Here is a 26,293-nt window from a genome sequence, read left to right on the forward strand (position 1 = left end):
GGCATAGATAGAGAGACAGACAGACAGACAGACAGACAGACAGACTCTCCCTCCAAAAAGAAAAAGTAATGCTTACAGTTTGTCCTTCTAAGTCCTTCAACCAGCCTAAAAATTTGGGTCGCACTGTTAGATAAATCCTACAGAGGTGGAAAAAAGGAGCTTCCCTTAAGTCAAGACAGAAGATGATGGTGTCGTCCAGCATTAACAGAGAGATTGTGGAGACAAAGGAGGACAAAGTCCTGCACTGCCCTGTGGAAAGATATTGTATATGGCTTTGGGGAACATAGGAAAATTGGCACATAACAAATATAAGGTCTGGATTTTAACACCAAGTCTTCATGCTACTTTCTGTCATCCTCTGACACTTGTGCAATCATTTTCTAGCCCTGGAAATGATGGCCAAGGTTTGATAAAAGGTATAACTCATCAGTATGTGCAGAAGCATCTGCAAAATCCAGATGGGAAAATGACCTTGGCTCCTGCAGTTAAAGAGAAAATGAGGCTTGGGCCAGATTAATTCCCAGGGTTGCATATTGATTCCACTGGAGTTGCTCTGAGGGTGAGTTTGATTCCTAACTCCTTGAAGTTTCCAAAACAAAGCAAAACCCAGGTAGGCAGCAATGTGGAACTGATGGGGCTTTTTTTGTTTGTGGGTTTGGATTTTATTTCCAATTGTTTTAGTACAAGCTACCATCACTTAAAACTTACTCCTGCAGATTTGCAGGAGCAGGCAACTATTTTACAAAGAAAAGGTAAAGCCTTCTTCTGGAGCAAGCTTATGCTACCTTTGGAATGATTTCACTCCGTTGATGAACTTGTCTTTCTGTTTAAAGTACCCCCAGCTTTGACTCTCGGGAATGCATCCATTCAGTCTCCCTCTGAAGCCACTGCCTGCTGATGTTTTTGCAGAAGCTTCTCCCAAGGAAAGCATTTCTGAACAGAGAAATGGTTTTACTGAATTAATAATAGATGGACTCAATCTGCAACAGCTGAAGTTAAATTTCTATGTGGATGTGGACTCCAAGGTGTGGGCATGTCTAGAGCTAGCTTATTGTGCACCTTGGCAATCGGATATATCCAATACTTAAGTTTTTTCTTTTTTTGAATGCTACCACTTTATAAAAAAGCCCAGTCAATCCTACAGATGGGATAAAATTCTGAATTAGTCCAGTTTTTGTATTTGGAGATTCAAGAACATAGAGGCGAGCATAGGATTTAGAAGTTGGGTTTGGTTTTATAGGGAAAAACATGGCAGGGGAATCCAAAGATGGAGAATCTGAACTAGACCCCCTTCGCTAGCAAATTTCTGCTTCTGAGTCCCCATGGGGAGCTTTTACTGAGAAGCTCTGGTTACATACACTCTCTGCACAGTTTGAATTCAGATTTAGGTCCTACATTGCAGCCCACTGACCCTGCTAGGAGAATCACCTGAACTTGCTGGTGAAGGGCAAACCTTGCAGTGCCCTAAATGCAACCCTGTGAAAGTTCATTACATACTCAGGTGAAAACTATCCATCTGAAGCCCGGATATGACTCAGCTGGGAATCACCAGAGTATCCATCTATTTGAGAAATAATGTTTCGTGCTTCCACGCCACGAGTCAATGTTTTCCCGGTGTGTTGTTCCCTATTAGTTCTGCTTTCTGTTCTTTCTGATAGCAGGAAGCACGGAAAATAGTGGAATTTAAAAATGAAGATAATGCAAAGTTAAACACACCTCTTTTTGATCTTCAAATTCAGTTAATGTCAAGCAAAGCTTGTGCTCTATGCACTGGCTTGCCTCTTTTCTTAACGGTGAATTGAGTGGAATTATTTCACTTGCCAGCTTGTGCAGTAAGTTGGAAAATAGAATTAATAAGAGTCAGTGTCAGAGTCACAGTGTATAAGTGACCCCTTCGAGGCACAGTCAAATCAGCAGCTCTTTGCCCTTCCTGTGTCCCGTTATCATGTGATCAGACCATTTCATAAGCCAAAACGTTGTGATCCTCATGACATGCCTGTGGCAGAACTGATTGCTGGCAGTTGGAGATTTGGGCGCCATGGGCACAGACTAGGAACAGCATAACAGGAGGGCTGACATCTCTGTGTCTCGGACTTTTGGGTTCTCACTGTGCACAAATCAGGGTCCTTGGAAGCAGACTTTTCCAAGACATTGAGCCTTGTTTTCTTCTCCTTCCTGGCATAGCTGGAGGAGGTGTGTGATGCCGTGGGGAGGACTCTGTGAGGAGCTCCTCTGGGTTGGGCCATCAGTTCAAAGCCTGCACAGGGTACTCGGCTTGGAATCCCAATGCTGCGCAAGCAGAAACTGCTCTGCCTTGTTCAGACTGGGATGCCCCAAGGATTCAGCAAGGACAAGCTCCCAGGGAAACTCTGACCCCTGAGAAAGGAAAGCATCACTTCACACTGGAGACAACCCAGGAGCTGGATATAGAGACTTAAATGTCACCAAAGTCCTAGTTTAGGGACTGGCACTAAGATGGAGCCACTGAGTGCTTTTCTCCCTGCAGTTTTTCTCAGAGCTCAAGGAATTAGAATTCATCACCAAAGCCTTAATTTCAGAAAGACATTTTCTGACATACTTTGACCTTCACAATGTCATTTAGTTTGACTGTTTAACCAATATTTTCCTGCTCCCCTGTGCTGCCCCTTCATTTTTGTATCAAGCAATGAGAGAGAAGGGTAGGAACCAGCTACCTCAGATGCAGATTACACACAAGGTTAGCACAGCAGAAGCACGCTGCCTTCTTCTGCTCAGTATTTAAACTGAGATATTTAGTTCCCATGGGGAAAATTGTACCAGAATAGAAAAAGGCACAGCATGCAGCTATTATTGGGGCAGTGATTGTAATGAGCATGGAAAATGGACCAATATGTAACCCAGTCTTAATAGGCTCTTGGGAGGGTTATCCTCTGCGTCTCCTCAGATGCCATAAGCAGACACTTTCTTGTTAATAATTGGTAATGCTTTCTTTTTTTTTTTTTTGGAGAGCCCAAATCCCTTTGTATTGCTCAGTAAATATTAATGGCATTTCCCAAAGATGAATTATCCCTGTGCCTGCACCAGAGTGTGGTTTGAATAAACAGATTCCCCCCCACCTTTCCTCTTTCCAAGCAGCTGTCTGACCAGGGTTCTTGTCCTTACCAGAATTCCATAAAAGGTCAAATCTTTCTGCACTGATCCTCCAGTTGCCTCAGGTGGGAATACTCTGGAGCCTGTGCAAGCTCCTTGCACCATCACAACTATCTGTAGTGTTTGCACTGGTGAAATGAGTCCTGGAGCAATGCTGACCTAGGCCTCCTTTGCCAAAGAGAAGGTGCCTGAAGTCCAAAAGGGAGGCAGGCTGAGAAGATGGCCAACTTTCTGTGCATGCAGCAGTTTTTAAGTATCATGAAAAGAAATGCTCTGTCCTGAAATGGTGGTTACTTAGCTTTAACTTTGTGGCCACAAAGGTTTGAGATGTTGATATACTTAAATGTGATGCTAAAAATGTTATCAGCCTGGCTATGAGATTTTTTTTTTTTTTTGGTCCTTAATCAAGGTCTCTAAGAAGAACATAGGAAAAATTGGTTGACGCCATGACTGTTGCTCAGGTGTTGAAGCAGAGCAGTCAAGTTTTCCTTCATGCTGGTGAGGAGGATGTAATGCTTGCTGCCTTTTACTCCATGGAAACAGCCTTCAATCACACTGAAGGCTGAAGCTTTGGTGGTGGGAGAGGTAAGACATGAATGCTATGGAAACCCCTCTGCTTCACTGAGGCAGTGCGGTAGAGTTTCTTCTGATTTCACTCATAGGTGCTTGCAGTGGGTCGTCCCATAGGGGCAACTAAAGATTTTGTTCCAGTTTAGGGAGACCACCCTCGCCCTGAAGACACTCGCTTTTGTTTTTTCTTGTTGGTTTTGGTTTGTGGGTTGTTTTTTTTTTCCCTTGATGCAAAGTGACATACAAACTGAGTCCTGAGCCATGGACCAGGGCCAAGCTATGCCACAATTAATAATAGAGGTTTACTGTTGGACATGTTTCGGGGCTAGCATTCCCCCACCATGTTAAAAGTAGTGTATGCCATTAGCAAAGGCTGGGGTTGATTGCTGTAACTAATGATAATTCTGAACCATCTTTTTTTAGGAACTGTAGCCTCAAAAAGACAGCTTTTTTGTGTCTGCCATACATATATGCTGCAGCTTTGCTGGCTTGAAACCAGGAAGGATGGCACACTCCGGTTCCTGCTCAGCTCAGCCTGGGGAGCTTACACCACCACTCGCTTCAGCTTTGCTCGGAGAGCGAGGTAACGATGTCTTTCTGAGGTGGTAACACGCACGGTGCACAATCAGTGCAGTTTGAGATGTAAAGGTGTAAAGGAAGGCCCGTGACAGCTTGAAGGATTGCGTGGGGCTCCACCAGCCAGACCCTATTTCAGCGCAAACAAAAAAGTGTTGTTGACAGACAACTTTCATAAATTGCTTTGTTGAGTGTCAACTTCGCTTTATAGCGCTTTGTCACATGCCAGTGCTGACACTTGTGGCATAACTTGCTGGCGCAGAATGGTATACTTGTTGTGCTGGTATCTTTTTCTGCCTTTTTTTTTTTTTCCCAGTAAATTCCTGATGGTCCAAACTGGAGCTATGTTATCAGGTTTTGCCCTTGATGCTTAAGTGAAAGGACTTGTGTTACACAGCATGTACTGTCAGAATAGTGCCAACATCGTGATTAAAGCCAACACTACGGTGAAACAAAATTAATGTTTTAAATGTACCCATATTTCTGTGCTGGGAAGGGACTTCTAATGTCCAAGTTCTTCCATAGCAGCATCTGTTATTCAGAGGGCAAAAGTTTGCTGCAGACTTAGCAGAGTTAACAGTTATCATGGGCTGAGTGAGATGAAAACATCCCTCTTTTTTTATCATTTACTTTTTGTGGCCATTTTTTGCACTAGATATTTGCCCAATGCCAACATAGCTAGGAAGGGAGTTTGTCCTGCTATTATCATGTGTAGGTTAGCTAAGAGTTGTAGTCACTGTTAACGTTAAACTCACAAAGCTCCCTAAATGGTTGTGGCATGTGTGGCTAAAGAAAGAAACAAAAGAAATGTCACTCATCAGGACTTTGACACTGAGCAATAACAGCAAGAAGAAATAAAGGGACTGTAAGTACCTCAAAGCAGGAAAAAAAGAATCTCTGTGGACTCCCCTTTTCCCAGCAGATTGGGAAGTGGCAGATGGATAATCAACAAACTCCACAGCAACTCCTTGAGATATGGCTTGGGAGAAAGCGTGCAAGGCACTTGGGTAAAAAAAAATTAATGCATGAAGCCCTGTGTGGTACCTGCGAGCCGTGGATCTCCATGGGCTATCCCAGGAATCTGGAGGATGTCAGGAGCAGGTGCAGGTGGACCCTGTGGAGCTGGGCTGTGCAGCCTCACTGGTGGTTTTTTTTTTTAGACTATCCTCATGTCGGGAGTCCCTGCATTACACCATGAGCTGATTTTTTTGCAGCTTCCTTAGAGGTCAAGAATTGCACAGTATTTCCTAAGGTGTGTGGGAGGGTTTTCTCATGGTTTATGCCACCATATGTGGCTCACAGTTTGCCAGGGCTAAGCAGGCAGCAAGGAACGCCAGCACGCACTTACAACACATGGCAGAAGACCTGCTCCGAGGTAGCACAGACCCTGGGTGTGAGCAGGATTAATTAGCTCTCATTATGGGCCAACTCAGTGAGTGTTGCAGGAAGGTGATTAGCTCAAACACAATGGACCAAAGGAGCAGATTAATTTGACATTTAGGCCTCAATGTGGCATTTCCAGGGACTCTTGCAATGATTTGGCCAAAGACCATTATCAAGGCAAAAAGCCCAGTGTGGGGAAGTGATAAGTGAGACACATAAGGGAAAAATAAGCCCATGGCAGAACTGGATCCGCTGTTGCCCATGGCATCCGTGACCTTGGCAAGCTGCCCACGGCTGGGGCTAGAAGAGGCTTGTGAAGACGTTTGCAGTACCAAGGTGTGCCACGGCTGCTCTCTGCTGCAGTAGGTGCTGGGCTTTCCATCCAGGAGGGCAGCTGAGAAAGGCCGTGGCTGAGCGCCTAAAGCACGGCCTGGGTGTTTGGTGGCTTGGTTAGTTCAGAGACCTGCTAGCCCGAGATGCTGCTCTTAAGGCTCTATTTCTTTGAATGTACCTCTCTCCAGGCAGTAAGCAGCACCCACACCCATACACACTCACCCCTTAATTTGGGTCGCTCTCTAGTTTGTGAGGGAGCTGAAATTTAGGCAGTATCAGCTGGGGCGTGCGGTACGTTCCCAACTTGAACAGGTTATTAGTGACCTTGCCCCCAGTATTGTGGGACTGGGGGCTCTGAGGCGGGCAGGAATCACGGAGGCACAACTGGGAGCCCCAGATAAACCTCACTGGTGCTTGCTGCTAGCGCGGAGGGGCTGTCCGCAGGTGCAGCATTAGGAAGCAGAGCCATGGTAAGAGGCTCTTTATTTCAAGGTTTCAGCTTTTCAAAACACAAAAAGGACATGCTTGAAATTCATTCCTTCATGCTGATCCTGGGAGTTTTCCATAACCTTGAAATTTGGCTCTCTCCTTAGCTTTCCCCGCTTGCTCCGTGCCTGTATGGAGCCGCTTGCCGAGCCCTGCCGCACACCGGGGCTGGCACGTGCCGTGGGGCTGGAGGAGCCCGGGTTAGGGGCCACTTCACAGGGAGCATCACGGCCAGCCCAGGCACTGCCCGGCTCCCAACGCCACAGCAGCTTCACAGCGTGTAGCCGCCGGCCAGCCGAGGTGCCGGCCAGCCGAGGCACTGGCCACGACAGTAAAGAAACCTCAAGAATTAAGGTGGTATTTGGCATTTCATGTGTGCTCATAACTTATGAACGCCAAAAACACCCCCCGCCCACCTTGTAACAGCAAGGATTTGGGCTGTTTCCCCTTGTATAAAAAGTCCATTCTGACCTGTTACCCTTCTCCAGGCCCTTGGGCATTTGCTTATTCATTTTGCTTTTCACCTCCCACAGGAGCTATAACTACAACCTCAGCAGCAAAAACTTCCCAGGCACCTCAGCCAGGGCAGAGCCTGGTTTTGTAACAGCAGCTGCATCGCCCCTACGATGTGCTGCTCATGTCTGCAAGCCCTGGGTGCGGAAAAAGGTCAGAGACTGAAGTTCATGTCTGTTGGCAAAGAGCGTCTGTCTGTATCGCCCTGTTTTAGTACCATCCGTGGGACCAAGGGTGTGTGGTTCACCACTGACCCCCAAACTACAAGGAGAGAACGCACCAAACAGGGTGAGACTTGCAAACCCCCACTAATGCCTAGTTGCTGCGAGTGGGCTCAGCGCTGAGCATCCCTCGCCCCATCGCCCTCTTCCTTGCCTTTCCCCATGGGTGAATTCGTTACCTCCACACCTGCAGCCCCAGTGCTCACGAGACACATACCCATACCCAGGTTGCTGCAGCACCTCTGGGTTTCTCATCTTGTAATGGACTTGGCTGTGGTAATGGTAAGGCTTTGGATTAGAGTGGTTTGTGGTCTTGGCTTTGAAGATGTGTAAAACAAGATGTGTGTGGAGCCTTAACACATAGGGAGAGCCCGGCTGCTAGAAGGAAACGGCAGCATCTCCTCGCCCTGGCACAGCTGGACATGCGCAACCACCCACGGTCCTCTGTGGCTGCCCCCCCCCAGCCCCACACACCCCATCTTCTACCTCCCAGCACCCCTCTTCCCATCGCTGAAATCCCTGGCACCCCCTCACACAGCACACACCTCATCGTTTCCATCTGACAGCCGGGATTTCAGTAGCGTTTCTTGCTCCGGTTTGTATTTTAAAGCAAGCAGCCACCCCTCCTTCCCTTTATCTTCTAACCCTTCCCTAATAAATATGATCACTTTATCCTGTGAGACTTGAAAACCCATTTCCAAAATTCCCCAGGCAACTAATACAGTAAAACAAGCCTATAAATATAAATAATTATGATAAAAAGGCATAAAATGCCAGACTTGGGTCAAACAGACTCACATAGTGACACTCGCAACAAATAACTACGCAGTGTTTGAATGAGGGTGGAAAAAGCTGAATGCAGAGCAGCTAGCTTGTTGCCCATAACTGTCAGACTCCTAATTCGGACAGGCCATATTTTATTGATAGCAGAGCAAACACAGTCATAATGCATCCCTACCCTTCCTGCTTTGTGAAAAATCCCATCCATCCCCAGGGAAGCAGGGACGGAAAAAACAGTGGTGTGAACGTGAGGTGAAAGTACAAGACAGAAAGCGCAGTCCCAGGCTGTGTTTCCCATGTGTTTCTCGCACATCATATGCTAAGTTCAATTTTCCAAAAGCTTTGTTTTATTTTTAAAGGTAACATCTTTATTATTATTATTATTATTATATTTATTAGTTGTTATTATTATTATTGTTATGCAGAGATGAGATTTTTTTTTTTCCCCCTTTGATCACAGAGCAAACAGTTTGCTTTTGAAAATGTTAATGGAGTCCTGATTTAAAACATTTTTTCTTCACTTTTTTCTGTTGGTTTTGTTTTGTTTTGTTTTGTTTTTTAAAACGTTGCAACAGGCAGGATCTGGGGTTCAACCTCCTCGTCCTACACAAAGAAAGATTCTGGAGTTCGGACTCCTAGCCACTACCGGTAGGTCCTGCCTTGCTCAGTTGTCGTCGTCTCAGTGTGGTTTCGCCAGGTGGGGTGGGTAGGTGGGTGGGAGGGGAGGAGTTGGAAGAAGGGAGGGTATTTGTCAGCTATGTCGAGTCTTGGTTAACAACTTTGCCTCCATTCATGGTTGGTGTCCCTGAACTTTTTCTTGAGCGTCCTTGTTTTTCTCCAATTTCATGCAGCGATGGCTCTCTGTACATGCACACTGCAAACAGAGAAGACACCCGTTAACAGGCATTACTGACCATAATTAATTATTTCTTTGTACGTGATGCTGAAATTCCACCCCCCAACACACACACACACACACACACACACACACACACACACTCTTACAGAAACCTCAGTGACCCAGCGGTAGAAGGATCTGTTACCTGCCCTCGCTGCCAGTCAGACCCTCCTTTTGTCTCTGGATTCTTCCAAGGTAGAAACAGGGCATTTCTCACAGGTTAAGTCTTTCTAGGTTTTCTGCACTTTACTGTTTTGTTCATGTTATATTCATATATATTTATATAAAAAAAATAAACATTCCAGTTCATAGCACCATGTATCATCTCGAGTCCTTAACCTCCAACAAGAAGCCCTTCAGAGTCTTGAATCAAAACTACACTTGCATCTGAGCCAACCAAACCTCCTGGGCGTTAAGCTCTGGATCTGGAAGTGGTGACTCAAGCCCATTTGGCTCCTTCGGCCAAGAGCTGAGGTCTGCTCTCAGCACTTCTTATTTTTTCCCCTGTAAATCGAGACAGCCAGCCAAGGCCAAGGCCGTGAGCAGACACATGGGGATGCATGCAGTGACCAGCAAGCCAGGAGCCGTCTCAGCTCTGCGTGATCACCTGGCAGCCCCTGAGAACAGGGCACCTTCGCTCCAGACCCTGGCTAAGCAATGTGTGTCCTATAAAAATGTACTCGCTGGAGCCTAGACAGCCTGAGAAGGCAACGTCTGCCCAAGGCACGGCACATCCCCATCTCCTGTGCAGCATAAAGCATTTATCCAACTCACCATGTGGACTAAGTCCTCATGGCTGTCCTGACGCCGTGTGAGGTGTGCCAGAGCAGGGGCACACGTGGAGCGGCTCAGCGGCTCGCACCAAAGGGAGCATCTCTGATGAGCCCATCGCAAATGTGGGGCGTAGATGTGACTGACATAGTGGCAATTCTCAAGGGCAGGCACATTGAGAGTTGAGAACTTGTGGTAGGTCCAGACTGCAAATGTCATAGCTAGATCTTTGCAAAAATTAGGATACAAAGAAATTATGGTGTAGTGCTTCATTTTGTAAAGCTGGCATGTCACAAACAGAGCTCAAACAGAAGGGACAGAGCCCAGCAGGTTTTGGTTCTGGGTACTCAACAAGAACAAAATTGCGAAAATTATCTGAAGAAGTGAAAAAAATACCCCATGTACAAAAAGGCAATGTATGCGCTTATATTTATAACCTCCCCCAATTTGCAAATAAATCCTGGCAATTAGAGGCAGGCTACAAATGACGTTATTGCTCTGCATTTTACTCCTAGCTAGATAAACAGTTATAGCAGTGTGCAACAATACAGGACAGAGATAAAGTGCAGTCAACTGTGTATTAATAGGAGGGATATTGCATTGAATATATGAGCAGTGAAAAAATATTACTTTTCCCATAGAGCATTTTTCATGCGAGGCTTTCAAAGCAGTATAAAGACACACGGTAGCTGGGCCTCCAAGTGTGGCTGCAAGGCAGGTACCAATCTGCAAACTGCTGTTGCTGCTGGAGCCATTTTTTGATGAAAATGACAAAAAAAGAGAAAATGAATGACTTGTCCTATGGGTCTGGGCCAGAATGGGCAATGCCAGGACTGCCTGTCAGCTGCCCAAGACTATCAGTGCTGTCTGAATGGTGCAAAGAAAGAGTGTAGCAAGGCGGTAACAGAAGGAAAAGGGATCTCATGTCCCCATTCAGCTGCTGAGCTGCCCCTCATACCTTGCTGAGTGTCACTCAGCAACATGGTGACGCTGAATTTGTCTGTTGCAGAGAAGCATCTAGTAAAAAGCTTGAAGAACTATGAAAAGGTTAACAACTGAGAAAAACCTGTGCCCTTATGATTTCTTAGCCTGAGATGCAGAGCCTTTTGATGACACTGAGGATGCACATCACTTCTGCAACCAACCTTATTCTCTCACGTGATGTTTGCCCAGCAGAGTTGGGTATTAGCGGCGGCGTTGCCCCAGTGCCCCTAATGTCCCATAGACAAAGTTGTGCGTCAAGTGCAGTGCCGTCTTCACCCTGACCTCTCTGGTCTCAGGCTGGAGGCGGAGGGACCTGGCAAGCTTTTCCCTCAGGCAGCTGTATGGACTAAGCTCATCTCACCACACTCATCCCTAATTCCCCAGCAGGCTGGGCCAGATGCTTAACCACAAAGGCTGCGCCCGAGCGAAGTCGGTAGCAGCAGCTCCACCACTACAGCACGCTGCCTTTCCTTGGCTCCCTGCCTCTCACCGTGGCCGCTGGGTGAAAACGTTGAGCTGCTAACAAGGCCCACAGAGTAATGAATATAAATTAGGCTACAGAAGTAAACAACGTTTGCAGCTAAAAATTAAGGAAATCCTGTACCTAGTATGCAAACAGGGCAGGAATTCTAAGTTTATCTTCTAGTCTAGTGCATGATACAAGTACTGACATGGGGCACGGCCGGGGGCTGCTCACATTTTCAGACAGAGCTGTCAAAGCCTCTGTACCAGACAGGCTGTACCAACAGACCATGCCAGAAAATCTGCAGCAGCACAGGACAGGCGTATTTTCAGTATCTAGATACACCTACAGGACCGGCGTGCACAGTATTTATATGGCATCACACACAAGGTAGTGCCTGGATCCTCTCCTACACAAGCGGCTCGTACGCGCGTGCTGAGCTATGGCCATCACTCGGCGGCTGCAAACCCCCGTGCACAGTGACACGCAGGTGCATGTGTGTGCACAGACACACGGGTGCGTATGCACACAGCCGCACACGCTGGGGGTCTAAGGACGGCGGGACGTGTTGTGCGACACCAGCTCTTGGATTGCAGTTTGTTACTCCTTGTACTGAGGACGCTTGAGCGTGACTCACGCACGGAGATGTTAGTCATGGACTGGGGAGGAGGGGGGTGTTTGCAAATGGACTGTTGCGAGTGCTCAGATTTTCCCAGCTTTAAAATACATCTTTGTGGTTCGGGACTAGCAACGCTCCCCGACAGGTCTGTTTGAGGTCCCTATGCGCGCGTGTGTGTGTGAAGACAGGCTGCCCCTGTCACCTGCATCCAGGTAAACTAGGAGCAGCGTGGCAGCCGGCAGGCCCAGACGCTTGGGGGGGTCTGCTGGTGCACACAGCACCAGGCAGCTTTGGAAGGATGAGCAATTTGGCTAGAACAAGAGATATCCCTCCCTGCTCTGCCTTGCTTCTCCCACCCACCCACACCCACACACCAAGCCAAATGCAGCCCTTAATGTCTGGAAACCAAGCTAATGCTGTGGAGCTTCAATCAGATAATCAGCTCCTATGTCCCAGATTCTAATCAACACATCCATATTCATGCTTTAATTGAAAAGTGCCGTAAGCTTGATCTGCTGAAGAACCACAGGCGTAAATGGAAGGGGGTGAGCGGGAGCGGAGCTGTGCCCATCTCTGGTTCTTGCAGCTTTGGATTCTCTGCTTCCCTGCTAAACAGCAGTGCCTGCCGCTCGCACACGCAAGAAAACAATTTTGCACAAAGAAACAACTCGCAAATTAGGCAGGAAGGCAAATTGGGGGGTCTGGGGAACTGGGGAAGCAAGAGGGAAGGGGGTGGCGGGGAGCATCCTTCCCAAAGGCGAAGGCATGGAATAGCGCACTCTCGCCTATGAGCTGGCGCAGGATCCCAGAATCATTTCTGCTTCCCAGGCACGGCACTGGCACACCACCCACACGGGGAAACCGAAATCACCCTGTGCGGCTTCAGGGACTGCCTGAGTTTGGGAAGCACGCACCATTTTGTGTCCTGATCCTAGCATTTCTCACTTGGCATCGCTGTCAGTGGAGGAGGTTCAGGGCATGAAACAAGCTCCATTTTCTTTCTCTAGAATACGGGAAAAAGCTTATTGAAGGACTTCTGGCTTTCCCTGCCCCACACCCTAACGAGTAGGAGGAACCAAATGTTCCCCAAGTTGCTGTTTAGCAGGTAGGCAGGTCGTTAGCCCCGCAGGATCGCCACACGCCACGATGGCAGCCTGGAGCGGTGTCCGGGCAGGGCTGGACACCCATCCTCCGGCAGACAGCGCGGGAGACGGGCTCTTTCCCTTGACGGATGCCACAGCTCCGGCTGTCGGTATCTGCAGTAGCGGCTGCATTAGCTAATGCTTCGGTGAAGAGAATTAATTGTCTGAGCAGCAGCTAGGGGCAGGAGGGAGCAAGTGATTATGCACCCTCGTTTTCTGCTTCTAATTACTGTGTTCTAAACCCCGTCCCAGCTGATGCGTTTCAGAGGTGTTTGAGCTCGCATCTATCCAGCGGCTAAATGTGCAGGATGCTGCCAGATGGAATCACAGTTTGTTCAGGTAAGAAATGCAGCACAGGATGATAAACAGCCAAGCAAAAGCATGGTTAAAACACATTTTAGTGTTTAGATGGCATTTGCCATCTAATAAGATGATTAGGAGTTTGATAGATGAACAAGTGAGTTACCGTGCGACTGAGAACATACCAAAGCCTGCCCACTTGAAAGACAGACACAAAAGAGGAGCTGTGTTACCAAAGACTGATAAGGAGTGTGGGGTTTGTCTTTTTTTTTTTTTTTCTGAAGAACACTTTTTAGGGTGTTTTGTGGATTAAGGTGATACCTTTAAAGCATTTTCACTGGGTCTACCACATCTTCCTGCTCAAGAGTGTCCTGTACTTCTTTGCAACATCTGAGGACTCCACAGTAACAAAACTGGGATGTTGCATCCCTGGGAAAACATAGTGGGAAAGACCTGGCTGCTGTTCCTTGCACACAGATATTCATCAGTGGTAATAAATGGATCAGACTAGTCATTAACAGGTCACCTTCATATTTGAGACGTGTTCACGTCATGAGGGCTGAAGCACCATGAGTTTAGAGCTAGGGGCCGCTCAGATGGAGCAAGAGTCGTCTTCTGCTTTCTGTGGCCAGATTTGCCACCCCAAATGCATTCTGGCTTGGGCCAGGTGAGAGATGAAAAGTAGCTCTTTTGGGAGAGCAATCTGGAACTGGTGTCTTCAAGGAGAAGGAAATACAAATAACAGAGCACAACCACAATAAGCATCTGATAAAATTCTCAGACCAGAAAAGTCTCCCATTGTTTGAGATGGGTTTGGATATTCAAAAGAACAAGAGGCACTGTGGACAGTAGTGTTTGTCCAGCACTAATCACTACAGACACTTAAAGAGACTGAAATTGCTTTAAAAGATTGCTTGGTGTCCAAGTGACAATTATACTCAAGCTGATTCTTGTGCAGTCTGGTTCAATCTATACGTCTGCAGTTTAAGGGCTCATTTAGCTGGAATTATCAGGGATCAGAAATAAAAATATCAAAAGAAATGTGTTGCGTATATGTGTTTTTAACCAAAACTGGCACCACACAGTACATTAGCTGCTGCCTGCCAGGCTGTTTGCCTTGGCTTTGCTTGCGCACAGATGGGACAGGAACTTAACGTTTCCCCTGTTATTACTTAGCAAGTTTTTTGTGCTTTTATATTGATTAAGCTTAATGCTATTTCCAAAAAAAACAAACAAATCCTACCTACGCTAAATCAAAAAAACCCTCCTATCAACCAAACCCCAAAACTTTTCCAGTTGGTATCTAGTGACTTTCACAACACAACACCTCCAGCATCCTGATGATCTACAGGAGTCAAAACACTCTGTGGGATTAGCACAGCATAAAGATGTAGCTGCTAAAAGCCACAGCTAACACACATACGTAAACAAATACCACTATATATATATATATGCATGTGTACATATATATTTTCCTTAGAAATTATCTGGGTATTTCATATCTACTTACTAGTTTACTGCCCATTTGCAACTCTGAGAAGTCCTCTGAGGAAGAGGACCTCTGAATTCAGAAAGCACTATGAAGCAACTGTCAAATGAGCTTCGGGAGCAATCTGGGCTTTTTTGTGTTTCCTTTCCCTACAAACTCTCTCTTCACTAAGCTGCTGCATAATTTTTCTGCGCACGGCAAACAACTGGGAACTTTCATCTCGGAGATAATTGCCATTGAAGTGGTGGGTGAAGCGATTCCTAGCAATGTATGTAACACCTCTCCTTCCCAGGGGACCAGATTCCTCCTTGCATACATTACTGTCTCAGCCATCATGTGGCAGGGCTAATCCTGGTGGTGGTACCGGAGCAAAAGGAAAGCTGGGAGCGTTACTGCAGATGGAAGCTGCGAAGTACCGGCCTGAATAAGCAGCAAAGCCCACACGCTGGAGCACGCCACAGCATTTAGCAGAAGGGACACGCAAATATAGCAGGGGAATGCTTTGAATACTTCCCGAGAGTCATGACAAAGAGAAAGAGGCTGTTAAAACAGGGAAGGAATTGCCCCTTTTCTGTAACATCTCTGCTTGCAAGCTCTGCTCGTGGACACTTTGATGGACGCAGCGCAGAGAAATCACGTGGAGCTGGGCGCGTTTTACTCCAACCCTCCCCACAAGCCTCTGCTACCTACAATGAATCTTAGGCTGGGGAACAGAGTCCTCCGTCTGGAGTCACAGTCCCAGACAGCTGAATGCTTTGGGAAGCTGACACGTGCCTCGGCTTGGGAGACTGCCAGCTCTTTGATGCAGCAGTGCTCACAGAGGCTGACTGCAAAGCATGTGGAGGAGGGAAGGGGTGGAGGAGCCCTTAATTTGGCTGCCAACTTCCAAAGCGCTCACTCGCTCGGGAGGTTATGTGACAGCTGTGATTGAAGCAAGCGTGGGAGGATGCAACTGCAGGAAAGGGAAGCTCTCGGGCTGGGCTGGGTTTCTCAAAATGAAAGCCGGAGCGGCATTTGGTGCAATGAGAACTCCGCTGTGGGTCAGGCACCTCTATTAAGGCAAGGCATTCCATGAGGAAAGACACAGCAATGGCCTAGTTTAATGCATGCAGAAGACAACTATTGAGCCGTTCAGCGGACGCCACGCACACTACATCAAAAAAGAAGCCTGGATTCAAAGGAACCCACTGATCAGTGCCAAGACCCAGCCGGGCAGCTAAGAAATACCAGAAGGAGCTGGAAATCCAGCTGTGAAAGCTAACGCTTGCAAAAGACTCTCCTACCAGCCGAGGCAGGAGAGGAGGAGACCAAAGAGAAGCTGGTGACCGACACCATGCCTGAAGCAGGCCCTGTTCCTTAGCAAAACTCAAGGAGGGTTTAGGGCACCAATCCCACTAATGTCTCAGATAAACAAGAAAAGGCTCCCGGCTGCAGAAAAGCTATTGAAAACAAGCACAGGACAAGAGGCTCCAGGCTGTTCTCTGCACTTCCAATATGTCCGTCTCCTGTGCAAAGGCCACAGATACTCTGAATGCCAAGCCGAATGTCTCTCACCGTGCTTTGCTTCAGTGGTCCAGCAGATGTTTTCAGCCTGCCTTCCTGAACCGGCCTTTCACTCACACACGCACGCTCCTCTGTCCCTGCGCCTGAGCTGGGAACCTGTTAAAACAGCTACTAGTGCACGGACATAGCTGTGGCCTCCACCACTTGTGAGTGGTGCCTGTCAGGAAAGCATCAGTTCATCCCTTCTCTGCATGTGTCCAGCCCTGATGCCACAGACAGCATGGCGGTAGGGAAAGGGGGCACGGAGCCAGGCAGCTGAGGCCAGCCCCGGGCTGCTGTGTCCCTGAGGTGGCCACTGGCAGGTCCGAGATGGGGTCAGAAATGTGCATGTAGTTTGGGGATCAAAAAGTAGCCTTTTTTCCACGCAACAGAAAACAAGAGGTCTCCTTGTTTCCAGAATCAAGTTAGTACCTGCTAAGTACAAGGATCATCACACTGTATCCCTCCATTTATCAGGGGTCAGCCCATAAAAAGCAAAATGTTCTGGCCCGAGCCTGTGGCACACTTCAGTAGGGCACAGCCTACAGCAGGAGGGCAAAACCTCAACTCCATGACTTTCACTGAAGCCTCATGCTGTGATGATGGCATATGGCGTAACAGCATCTCATCCAACTTTGGACATCTATGATAAGGTTTTTCTACCCCCCCCCCGACTAACTAAGATGTCTTTACATATGAGAAAAAACAGATTTACGTCATCTTAGGGTAGACATATAAAGTACATCCACAGCCGTGTTGCTAGGACCCATTTCTCTTCTGTTACTATAAACAAGGTGTCAAAGTCTAAAATCAGGTGAGATAAATCCTGTCTTTACTGACTCTACATGGGACTGAAAACCCACGGAATGATGTTGGGAAAATCCTCACAGAGAACCCAACGTTATGGTCACTGCTGGATCGGATTCCTTCTGAACTACTGGCCGCTCGAGGGCTGCTTTCCTTTCCCAGTAGCTTCTCATGTTGCTGGGCTTTCAAATTCATCCTTTAGCACCCCAAAGCTGAGAAACCCCTTCGAGACGACATGTAAGGTTTATTCTATGGGAAGGAAAGCAGATGAAACACTAACAGTGCAGCCCAGCACCTTTCTGAAATGTTAGAAATACTGTCCTTGCTTTCCGGTCTTGCAGTCCAACAGCCCCATCCAGCAAAGCCCCAGCTGCAAACTCCCCCACCCCGTACCCCACTGATGGAGGGAGCGGGCAGATTCCATACCTTCAATGGGTTTGGGTACAAAATGTGATGAGGGTTTGGTTTTTTTCACTCGGTTTCCCTTCATAATTTGACCTTCTTTATTGAGTCCCAGGAACCACGCTCGTCCGGATTCTTGCTGCCGGTACAGCGTGGAAGAATAAATAACGTAGTAGTTTTCAAAGACAGATTCCTTAAATTTGCACTCTGGTGTGAAAACATCCTGCAGTGAGAGAGAGAGAAGAAAAAACAATGGAAGGAATTAATCACTGATTTCCTAAATTAGGCATCACTGAGTGATACACAACGGTCACGCATTGCAGTTAGTTGAACAATAGAAAACAACCGGCATCAGCAATAGCAGTTCCCAGCAATAACACACATCTAGAAAACTCCCCACTGAAAGGGAAGGCGCTCCTTTCCTGGCACAGCTGTGGTCTGCAAAACAGCCTACAGTAAACAGGCATGAAAAATGTGCAGAAAAAGTCAGGAATTTGCCAGGATTTAGACTGAAATACTAAGCAAAATAGAAAAAAGAGAGCTGAGAAGCAGACGCAGCCTTGCTGCTCATCTGCCGCTCCCAACGCCTTCCCCTGGCTTTCCTCTTACCTTCCCTGTGACGGGCAAGAAATATGCAATGGTTGTTGTCTAAAACATTGAGTCTTCTTCAGATTTTTGTGGGCAAAAGGTATTTTATGAGAGACATATAAGTGTAGTCAGACAAATAGCAGTATAAAAACAAGTAAATTATTTATCTTCAAGAGCAACGGGAGCAAACACTGGCACAAATCCTGGAAATCTTTCAGTAAAGAGAAAGAAGTAACTGCAAAGACTTCTGACACAAGGATTTCTTCAGATACTGAGAACTGGTCCCACATCTGCCCAGGAACAGAGGACGCATGGGCCTGCCTGAGACATCCCCTGAGTCTGTGCTGGCTCTGGGGTGGCTTTGAAGAAAGTCTAAGGAGGAAAACAGACTCAGCTATGGACCAAAACTTGTCATGTCCCAGTAACTTTTCAATATTTTAACAACAGAGAAATATTAAACCTCTTTTAAAAGACCTGGCTGGCCAGGGGACTCTGGGGCAGTGGTCTCCCAAACCTTCACTGAGTCAGATGTGGTTGTTGGTGGGTTGTTTTATTCCCAGACTTTGATTTTGAGCAGAAAATTCATCCTGTCCAAACAAATTCTTCCACTGGGTTCCTTAAAACTATGACATTCTTGGGAAAAAAGCTCAAGCCACAATGAATATGCATTTCCTGAAGAAAAACTGTTTTAACAACAAACTCCCTTCTTGTAGGACCCAGACAAGGTATCTCAGAGCCCCGTGAGAGAAGGCAGGATGCTCTCTCCCAAGCCCTTGCCACTCAGAAGTCTTTGGGAGCACCTCCAACCTTGCTAATGGAAAACCCATGACCAACATCTGAGCAAAGCATCTGGAGTAAGGCCACATATTTACTGCAGACCTCATTTAAGAGTGAACGTTTTGAACATTCAGCAACACTCAGGTTTGTGTTCCAAAGCGCTTTGGGGATTATATAAACTGTTGTTGGTCTGACAATAAATCCAGCGTGCAACAGACCTACGGAGCCAGGCAGGCTTGAAGCCACAGAAGATAAAGCACAGCAGAAAGCACGGAGCGGTGCTGCACACGTTAAGTTTGCATCAATCATTAGCACCACACAGATAAAAACACCGTCAGCCCAACGGGTCATTTTGCCCTATCTGAGGGAGTCTTCCTTGCTGGAGAAATAAATATTTTAAGAAGAGAGTGAAACAAGTTAAGAGAGATCTAGATGACTTAGAGCACTATAAAACAGTGTTTGAAGTAGGTTCCCAAAAGATCAGTGTTTAAGCGCTCCTTAAATCTGCTCTTTATCTCCAGGCTTTGTCTTGCCTCGGAAGACGCAGCTCACCCGGGAGGCAACTGCCTGCGCCCGGCTGGCTCGGGGGCTCCCCTTGGCATCAGGCCCAGCCAGGCAGCAAGCCCTGCCATGGAGAGAATCTCTAAAACCAAACCGGACAACTCAATCCTCATTCCCACGCCTTCGTTACCCCATCAATAAAAGCTCATCATGAAAATTCCCTTTATGGGAACTGAAAAGTTGGTAGGCTGTGAAGGATAACTACCAACCTCACCAAAACATGGAATTTACTGCGCACAAAATATCGGGATTTTCGATGTTTGTTTTAATTTCAGCGTGGAACAAAGACTACTTTTTAATTTTCCATGAAGACAAAATGCAAAAGTTTTTGAAAATGTTGTTTCAGAAAGTAAAAAAAAGATTTTATTTAAAAATTATTGAAAATCAAATTTTCAGATAAATACCTCTTTTAAAATTACCACAGTAAAATATTTAATGACATGCAGCAGTAGTTCATAAAAGCAGATACCATACTGTATAGCCACTTGTACCAATAAAACAGCATTATTGTCATAGCATTTTAACGCAACTGTATTTGAAGATATCGACCTAATGAAAATTTAAGAAAAATGAAGAAAAAAATAGTGATTTCCTTTAAATGTTTAAGCTCCCCCACAAGCCAACAAAACCTTCCCATTGTTTTTGTGAGTTGGCTGGTTGATTCCTCATCCCTCACAATTCAGCTGCCACAGCACGTCAGGACACTAACCATGGCAACACCACCAAGAAACATCCCAGCTCTGTCTATTGGCAGTTTAGAAAACCCACAGATTTGACAGCTAGGTTATAGTTAAATAATACCATTGTTATTCATTATTATTATCCTTCTCCTTACGTATATTGCCTCATCAGCAACAGCAAGTGTCCCACTGTGCCATGCAGGGACAAACACACACCAGGACGCAATTCATCCTGCCACCACATTGACACGCTGCAGGGTCTTCACAGGTTCGAGCACCGGAAACCTTTGGTGTGGGCACTACCTCATGCAGACATAACACGAAGAGCATGCAGATGGAGAAGAAAAAGGACAGCTGACCAGAAAGGAGATGAGACAGACAAGCAGGACACAGGCCACCACCTGGGGATATTTGGAGTGTCCTCTAAATCTATTTAACATGCAAACCTTTATGTTTTTCTTCATTGAAAGCTTCTTGGTGGCCAACATCAAGCCTTCAGCTATATTGTGTCACTTCGTTTCTGCACGTGCCTCTTGCTAATGGCTTTGGGGCTCCCAATAACAAAAGGCTATTGGGATATTAATGGCAGAACCTCTCTGCAAGCTTTACTGTCAAAATTAATTGTGGCAATTATGTCGAATCAGGTGGGAACTGCTTTATCAGTTGTCTTGGGCAGAGAAGAGCTGGGAAGAAAGAGGAAAGTGCAGGTGAGCTTTACAGGCTTCACAGTAATAAAACAGTTCTTAGCGGCCGCTGCTGCACAGACTGAAATCTGAGATAACTGACGGTATTTTTTGAAAACCACTGACCCATTGGCCAGACCTCTGGGGCATGCAAACTTGTTTGTTTGTTTGTTTTTTAAGATGAATTCAGTGTTGATGAAATGTGCTTGATGGGCAGACCTCGAGTCCAATACTTTCTCTTCATCCCACAGATACAGAGTGGGTAAAACCAGCAAAGGGATCCTCAGGCTGTGTCTCCCACTCACTTCTGATGGGACATAAGGACATCCACCTCCAGAGGTAATGGTATGGTAAGCCTTGGGGTCAAGGGCACCCACTTCACTCTCTCACTTGGTGCAGGGACCTTTTGAAACAGCTTATAACAAATCCCATTCAATTATTTTCCCAACTCTCTCCTTGATAGAAATAGCATGACCAGCTACAAGACAGGGAGAGGACAGATGGCTTCATCTTTTAATCAATGGCCTTTTTTCAGTCTATAAACAAAGAAATAAGTGGTGACTCTATTTTCTGTACAAACTCGATAGAGGTCTCAGTTTCCTGACAGCACCGTCATGAACTCAGCTCACTCAGAAAACCCACCAGTTCTCATTAAAGAGTATGCTTGTGATTCGGAAAAAAAAAAAAAAAGGAAATTTGCCTGTCTTTATCTTCATGTGAAATATGTTTCTTCGACTAAATCATTTCTGCATACAAAGTAAATAAATACATTTATTTGTTTCCTACTTGGAGATTTAGAGCGTGAGGCATTTTGTTAAATGCCTATAGATATTACCGAAAGGGGTTTGAAACAGCAGCTTTTTTTTTAATTGTTAAACTAAAAACCTGCATGAAATATTTGTAAAAGAAATGTTAGTAATTTACATGCAAAATGATTAGCATCTGCCTGCAACTTGTTTTCTGTATCTCAATCCAATCCTTTGAACAAAAGGCAATTCCAGTAAGAAGGGTAATTAGATTTGCTTTGAAAAACAAACATAGGTCTGGTTTATGCTAACTCTAGTTTTATTGGAAGTTGCACAGCCTAGAAAAAAAATAAAATGGTAGCTATCACACAGAAAATTAGGGAGAACACAATCAATGACACTGGGAATCAAAGAGAGCCAGATGGCTGCAGCTGCCATTTGGGGAGGGATTCGGTGTGTCAGACCTGCTGAGGGAGGGTATAAGGTACCATGGATTGCCCCAAAAATTTTAGAAAAATGAGATGTTTCATTTATCCTTGATCCCAGTAATGTCTCCTGCCATCTGTAGATGGAAATGTGGACAGGACTTCCAGGCACAAACCGATCCCCTGGGCCAGTCTGGTCCTTCAGGGAGGTGTTGGGAATGTCTGGCCGCATCTTCCCCCACCACCTTCCAGCAGCACAGGCTGGGGGTCATTTGTGAGAGGACAGATTTTTTTTTTTTTCTAGTCTACCTCAGCTTTCATCTGCCCTGATCAAGTAAATCTAACCCAGCCTCTTGGCCTTGAACACAGTAAGTTTGGTTGGACTCTCCGTTGCACTTCTGTAAAGCTGGAGAAGCTCCACAGACATCGGTGGAGAAGCATCTCGCTGTCAAACGCGTGAACGTGAGGCTGCAGGGTATTTGGGGAATACACTGTTACCCTCGGATAGCTCGGCTCCTTCAAAAAATGCCAATCCAATGGTGTCACAGCCCTGGTGCAGGCACAGCGCTGCCAGGACAGAGGACATCCCTGGTGCTGCTCTGAGCAAGAGAGAGCAGTGCCAGCCCCTGCTGGTACTAGGCTGACATCCTCAGCCAGGAGGTGCAAAGAAAGGGTCCCCCGTAAGCAACAGCACAGTGCTCCTGCGTACTGATCATGAGAGCGATCAATTTGCTCCCTTGTTTGTTTAGACCAAGCTCTGACCAGCACAGAAGCCCTCGATATCCCCAGACCACAGCAGGAACGGTGACAGGCTTCCATGTGCAATGCTCAGGGACAGGAAGGAAGCCAGAGAGAAGGCTGTCACTAGCTGTTGTACCCAAACCCAGCTGCTCACTCAGCATCCCCTTGGACTGGGCCACTTGTTTGTATTGCTTGCCATTTCCCTGCAAACATTCTCCAAATTGCGAGATAAAGAAAGATCTCCTATTTTTTATTCCTCAAGATCTCCTTTTATTATGGCCCAAAGGAGAACAGCAAATATACACATCCATACGCAAACCTAATGACTTAATAAATTTAGTCACTGAAACTAGCAGCAATAAAAGAAAAAGCCCATTCTGCAAGTAGTTTGTGCCACAGTTTAGGAAAGGGATGTTAATTACGAGTGTTGAAATATCTAACTAACACACTCCCAGAGTAACAGTTTTCCTTTGTTTACAGCACTTACGGGTTTCTCTTTTATGTTCTGCACAGTTGCCGAGCCAGATCTTCAGATGGGATAAAAGCACTAAACTGCACCAAAGTCTATGGCACGGCAAGGCTTCCCTTCCAGAGAATCTGGCTCAGGATGCTTACCGATGTTAGTGTTAATACTTATAGCTCATCAAGTCATTTAAAACATATTAAGTAGGAATCATAAATACCATCAGAGCTATCAGCAGTGGCATTTCATTGTGGTTGCGGTGGTAGAGCATGGAACGACTGGATCATGTTCACTGCGTCTTTATGAGTGCTGCTCCATCCCAGGGGAAAGGATGGCACTGCAGAAGAGCATCTGCTTTATGGTGCTCTTTACCCAGTAAAGCCCATTCTAAATTCCTCACGGACCTCAGCCAGAGCAGGGTTTAATCAACACCCCTCTGATGCCAACAGCACCGAGTCCAGCCGTGGTATCAGTGTGCATAGACCTCTGTGGATAAACAAAGACACCAGATTCTTGAAGACATTTGGGCTCCCGGATGAAATGCAAATGCCCTGTGGAAGTTCAGAAACTAAACATGTCTTTGAATATCTAAGAATTTGTGACGACAAACCTCATACCACAGCACTTGATCCTGGTCTACTCTTATTCCCAGGACAGATCTTGAACCACGTAGGTCCTCTTCACAGGACCAGCCCTATGCAGACCACAGCCACGTTCCCGCAGGCAACGATGCCTTGCATACAGCCTGATCCAGTTCAGCCGCCTCTTGCCCCAGCGTAGCTTCTCCCATGACCTAGGGCTGCATCTGTCTGCAAATGCTTTGAAATAATTATAGCTGAGCTCTCTCTTGGCTTGTGACCAAGAACCGCAAATGTGCATCCAAACTTTACATCTCATCACATCTTTGTCCAGATGGCAGGTGATATTCTACTGTTCACACTCCACTTTTCCTCCCCCTTCTAGCTCCGTAAGAGATTGGTGACAAGTCTTCTTGGTGGCCTTTTAGAAGTAGGAGAGAGCAGATATGTTTTAAAATAACAAGCTGCTACATGGGAGCGTACAGCCCTGCTGCAGAGCAGAGATTCACTTGATGAGACAATATGGTATCTGCAAGCGTTCTGGCTCCGCCTGGACCATCTGTGGGTTGGAGGGAGCACATTTTCAAATAAATCACCATCCATGCAGGTCTGGTCCCCAGCTCTGTAGAGCTGAGAAGCGGCATTAACAAGCAGTCTAACTTGCTGCCTCTGAAAAATATAACAAGAGGGCTATCTGCCCTCACTTTTGCGGGAACTCTCTGTGCTAAAGGTACATATTTGTTCGGCTGGCTTCATTTTAAAACACCCCAGCACGAGGTGGAGTGCCTAGACAGGTAAAAAAAGTCAAGTGCTAGACAAGCTAACTAAGCTGCAGATCTCTATATGTGGACACAAGTTGCCCTAAAGCACCTTTTCGTGTTCACGGACTGATTAAATTACCCATATCACCCCAGAGGAAGTTTGCGAATGCTGGAAACAAAGGTGTGATTGCAGCGTGAACATGCCCAAGGTAACCTTGCAGCAACCAGGACATCTGCCCGGGCACACGGCAGAGTATTGACCAAAACCCGTAGCAGGTTCTGCAAGACACACTGAGCTCCATTCCGCCCCAGCTAACTGGTTACCTAGACCAAAACAAGCTCGTATAGATCCACACAAGCTACACTCCCACATTTGGCTACAAAGCAGATGAACACAATGAGTTGTGGGCATCCAAATTCGGACCTGTCCCTCCCACTATACCTCAGTATTGTGTTCTCCTGCTTTCAGCTCTTGGCCCATCCACTGTGCAGGCACATTTTTACCAACTACCTCCTAAACAATAAAATGCCCAAATTTACTGCATTGGCCTTTGGCGAGCTGCTCATGCAATCCTGATAGGAACACAGCTTTCAACTTAATGAGTGCTGACAAGAACATAACTCAGGATGACTCTTCCAGCTGGGCTGCTCACTTCCACACCTCCCTGGAGAGACTGGGTAGGCTGGGTGGGAGAACAGGCTCCGGCGTAAAATTTGGGTACAGCTGTGTACAGTATTATCCAGGAAAGCCTGCACATCGAGCAACTCACCCATGGAGCAACACAGAGCAAGTGACATATTTCGTCTTTGCTTCTTTTTTTCTTAATGATGGACCCCAAATTCAAATTCATGGTTGGATGGAATAAATTTTCATCCCTTCTTTTTAAAATATATAGAGTATATCTGGATTTTAATTGATTGATTTGCGTTTGTTTTGATTTTGTTTTTGGTTTGGTTTGGGTTTTTTTTTAATTTTGGATCCTATTTCAAGCTGGAATTTTAAAGTCTTTTAAAAGTTGGAGCTGTTACGAACTGGAGTAGTGATGGCAGTATAGCACATTCACATGGCACTCGGCCCATCCAATTCAGCATCGCTCTTCTAGGAAAGCAACTGCTTCCTGCAAAGCGGAGTTTTCTGACAGCATTGTCTCTGGTGTTGCACTCCCGGCAGCCTGGGGATCTGGTGAAACCCCAGGGTAATTTCTCACCCGGGAATCCCAATTCATCCATTGTCTTCTCTACATTCTGTTTTTCTGACAAAGTATCTGAAGTTGGTAACAATGTTATCAACCCTGCTTACTCCAAACCACGATCCAGAAATACATCTTTGCATTCAGAGATAACGATCATGAGACAAGATGGGACAAGATGAAGATATGTTAGTTGCATACAAGAAAAACAGATTTCCTAAATTAGCATCGTACTGCCTCATCTGCTAGAGCCTGAAATAACTGCGAAGAAAAATAATAATGCAGGAACCCTAGAAAGACAGCCAGATGGGATGCTTTGAACCTGTGATCTCTCTATGGGGCCAGAGAGAGTTACTTGGCATCAAATTGAGCCTGAGCACAGGGCACAATAAATTGATTTGTGGCCTTCGGTTACTTTTGTGATATTGCTATTTTTATTATGGTTGATAATAATAACAACAATGTGTAAACTAAAATGATGACTATGCATTTATAAACATGACTATTTTCTTCTGATAATCAAAAGAAACATCTAAGTGGAAAACTAGCAGTCAATACTAGATTTATCATGCTATTATTTATAATAAAATTATCCTCAAAGGCTCAAACTAGAGTATGAATACTTTGGGCATTTAATAAAAGTGCCCTCACCATGAGAGGAGTAGAGGGTCTAACCTCTTACTTTCTACACT

The 26,293-nt window shown here is 46.1% G+C and overlaps 1 protein-coding gene across 3 annotated transcripts in view; it reads right to left on the minus strand.

Moving 5' to 3' along the window:
- Positions 1-8,132: 8,132 nt before the first annotated feature.
- The window catches only part of FGF12 (fibroblast growth factor 12), a 232,866-nt gene continuing 214,705 nt past the window's right edge, over positions 8,133-26,293 (minus strand). Inside the window, exons 4-5 of one of the 3 annotated variants that reach the window (XM_063337441.1) lie at positions 17,433-17,631; positions 8,133-8,865 (exon numbers count right to left, since the gene is read on the minus strand). In XM_063337441.1, the coding sequence (XP_063193511.1) occupies positions 8,747-8,865; positions 17,433-17,631 (318 nt within the window). In that variant the 3' untranslated portion in view covers positions 8,133-8,746. The remainder of the gene's footprint in view (positions 8,866-17,432; positions 17,632-26,293) is intronic. The other 2 variants (XM_063337439.1, XM_063337440.1) reach the window with 2 other exon arrangements.

This window comes from Chroicocephalus ridibundus, chromosome 6, assembly GCF_963924245.1.
Source record: "Chroicocephalus ridibundus chromosome 6, bChrRid1.1, whole genome shotgun sequence".
Classification (NCBI taxonomy): Eukaryota; Metazoa; Chordata; class Aves; order Charadriiformes; family Laridae; genus Chroicocephalus; species Chroicocephalus ridibundus.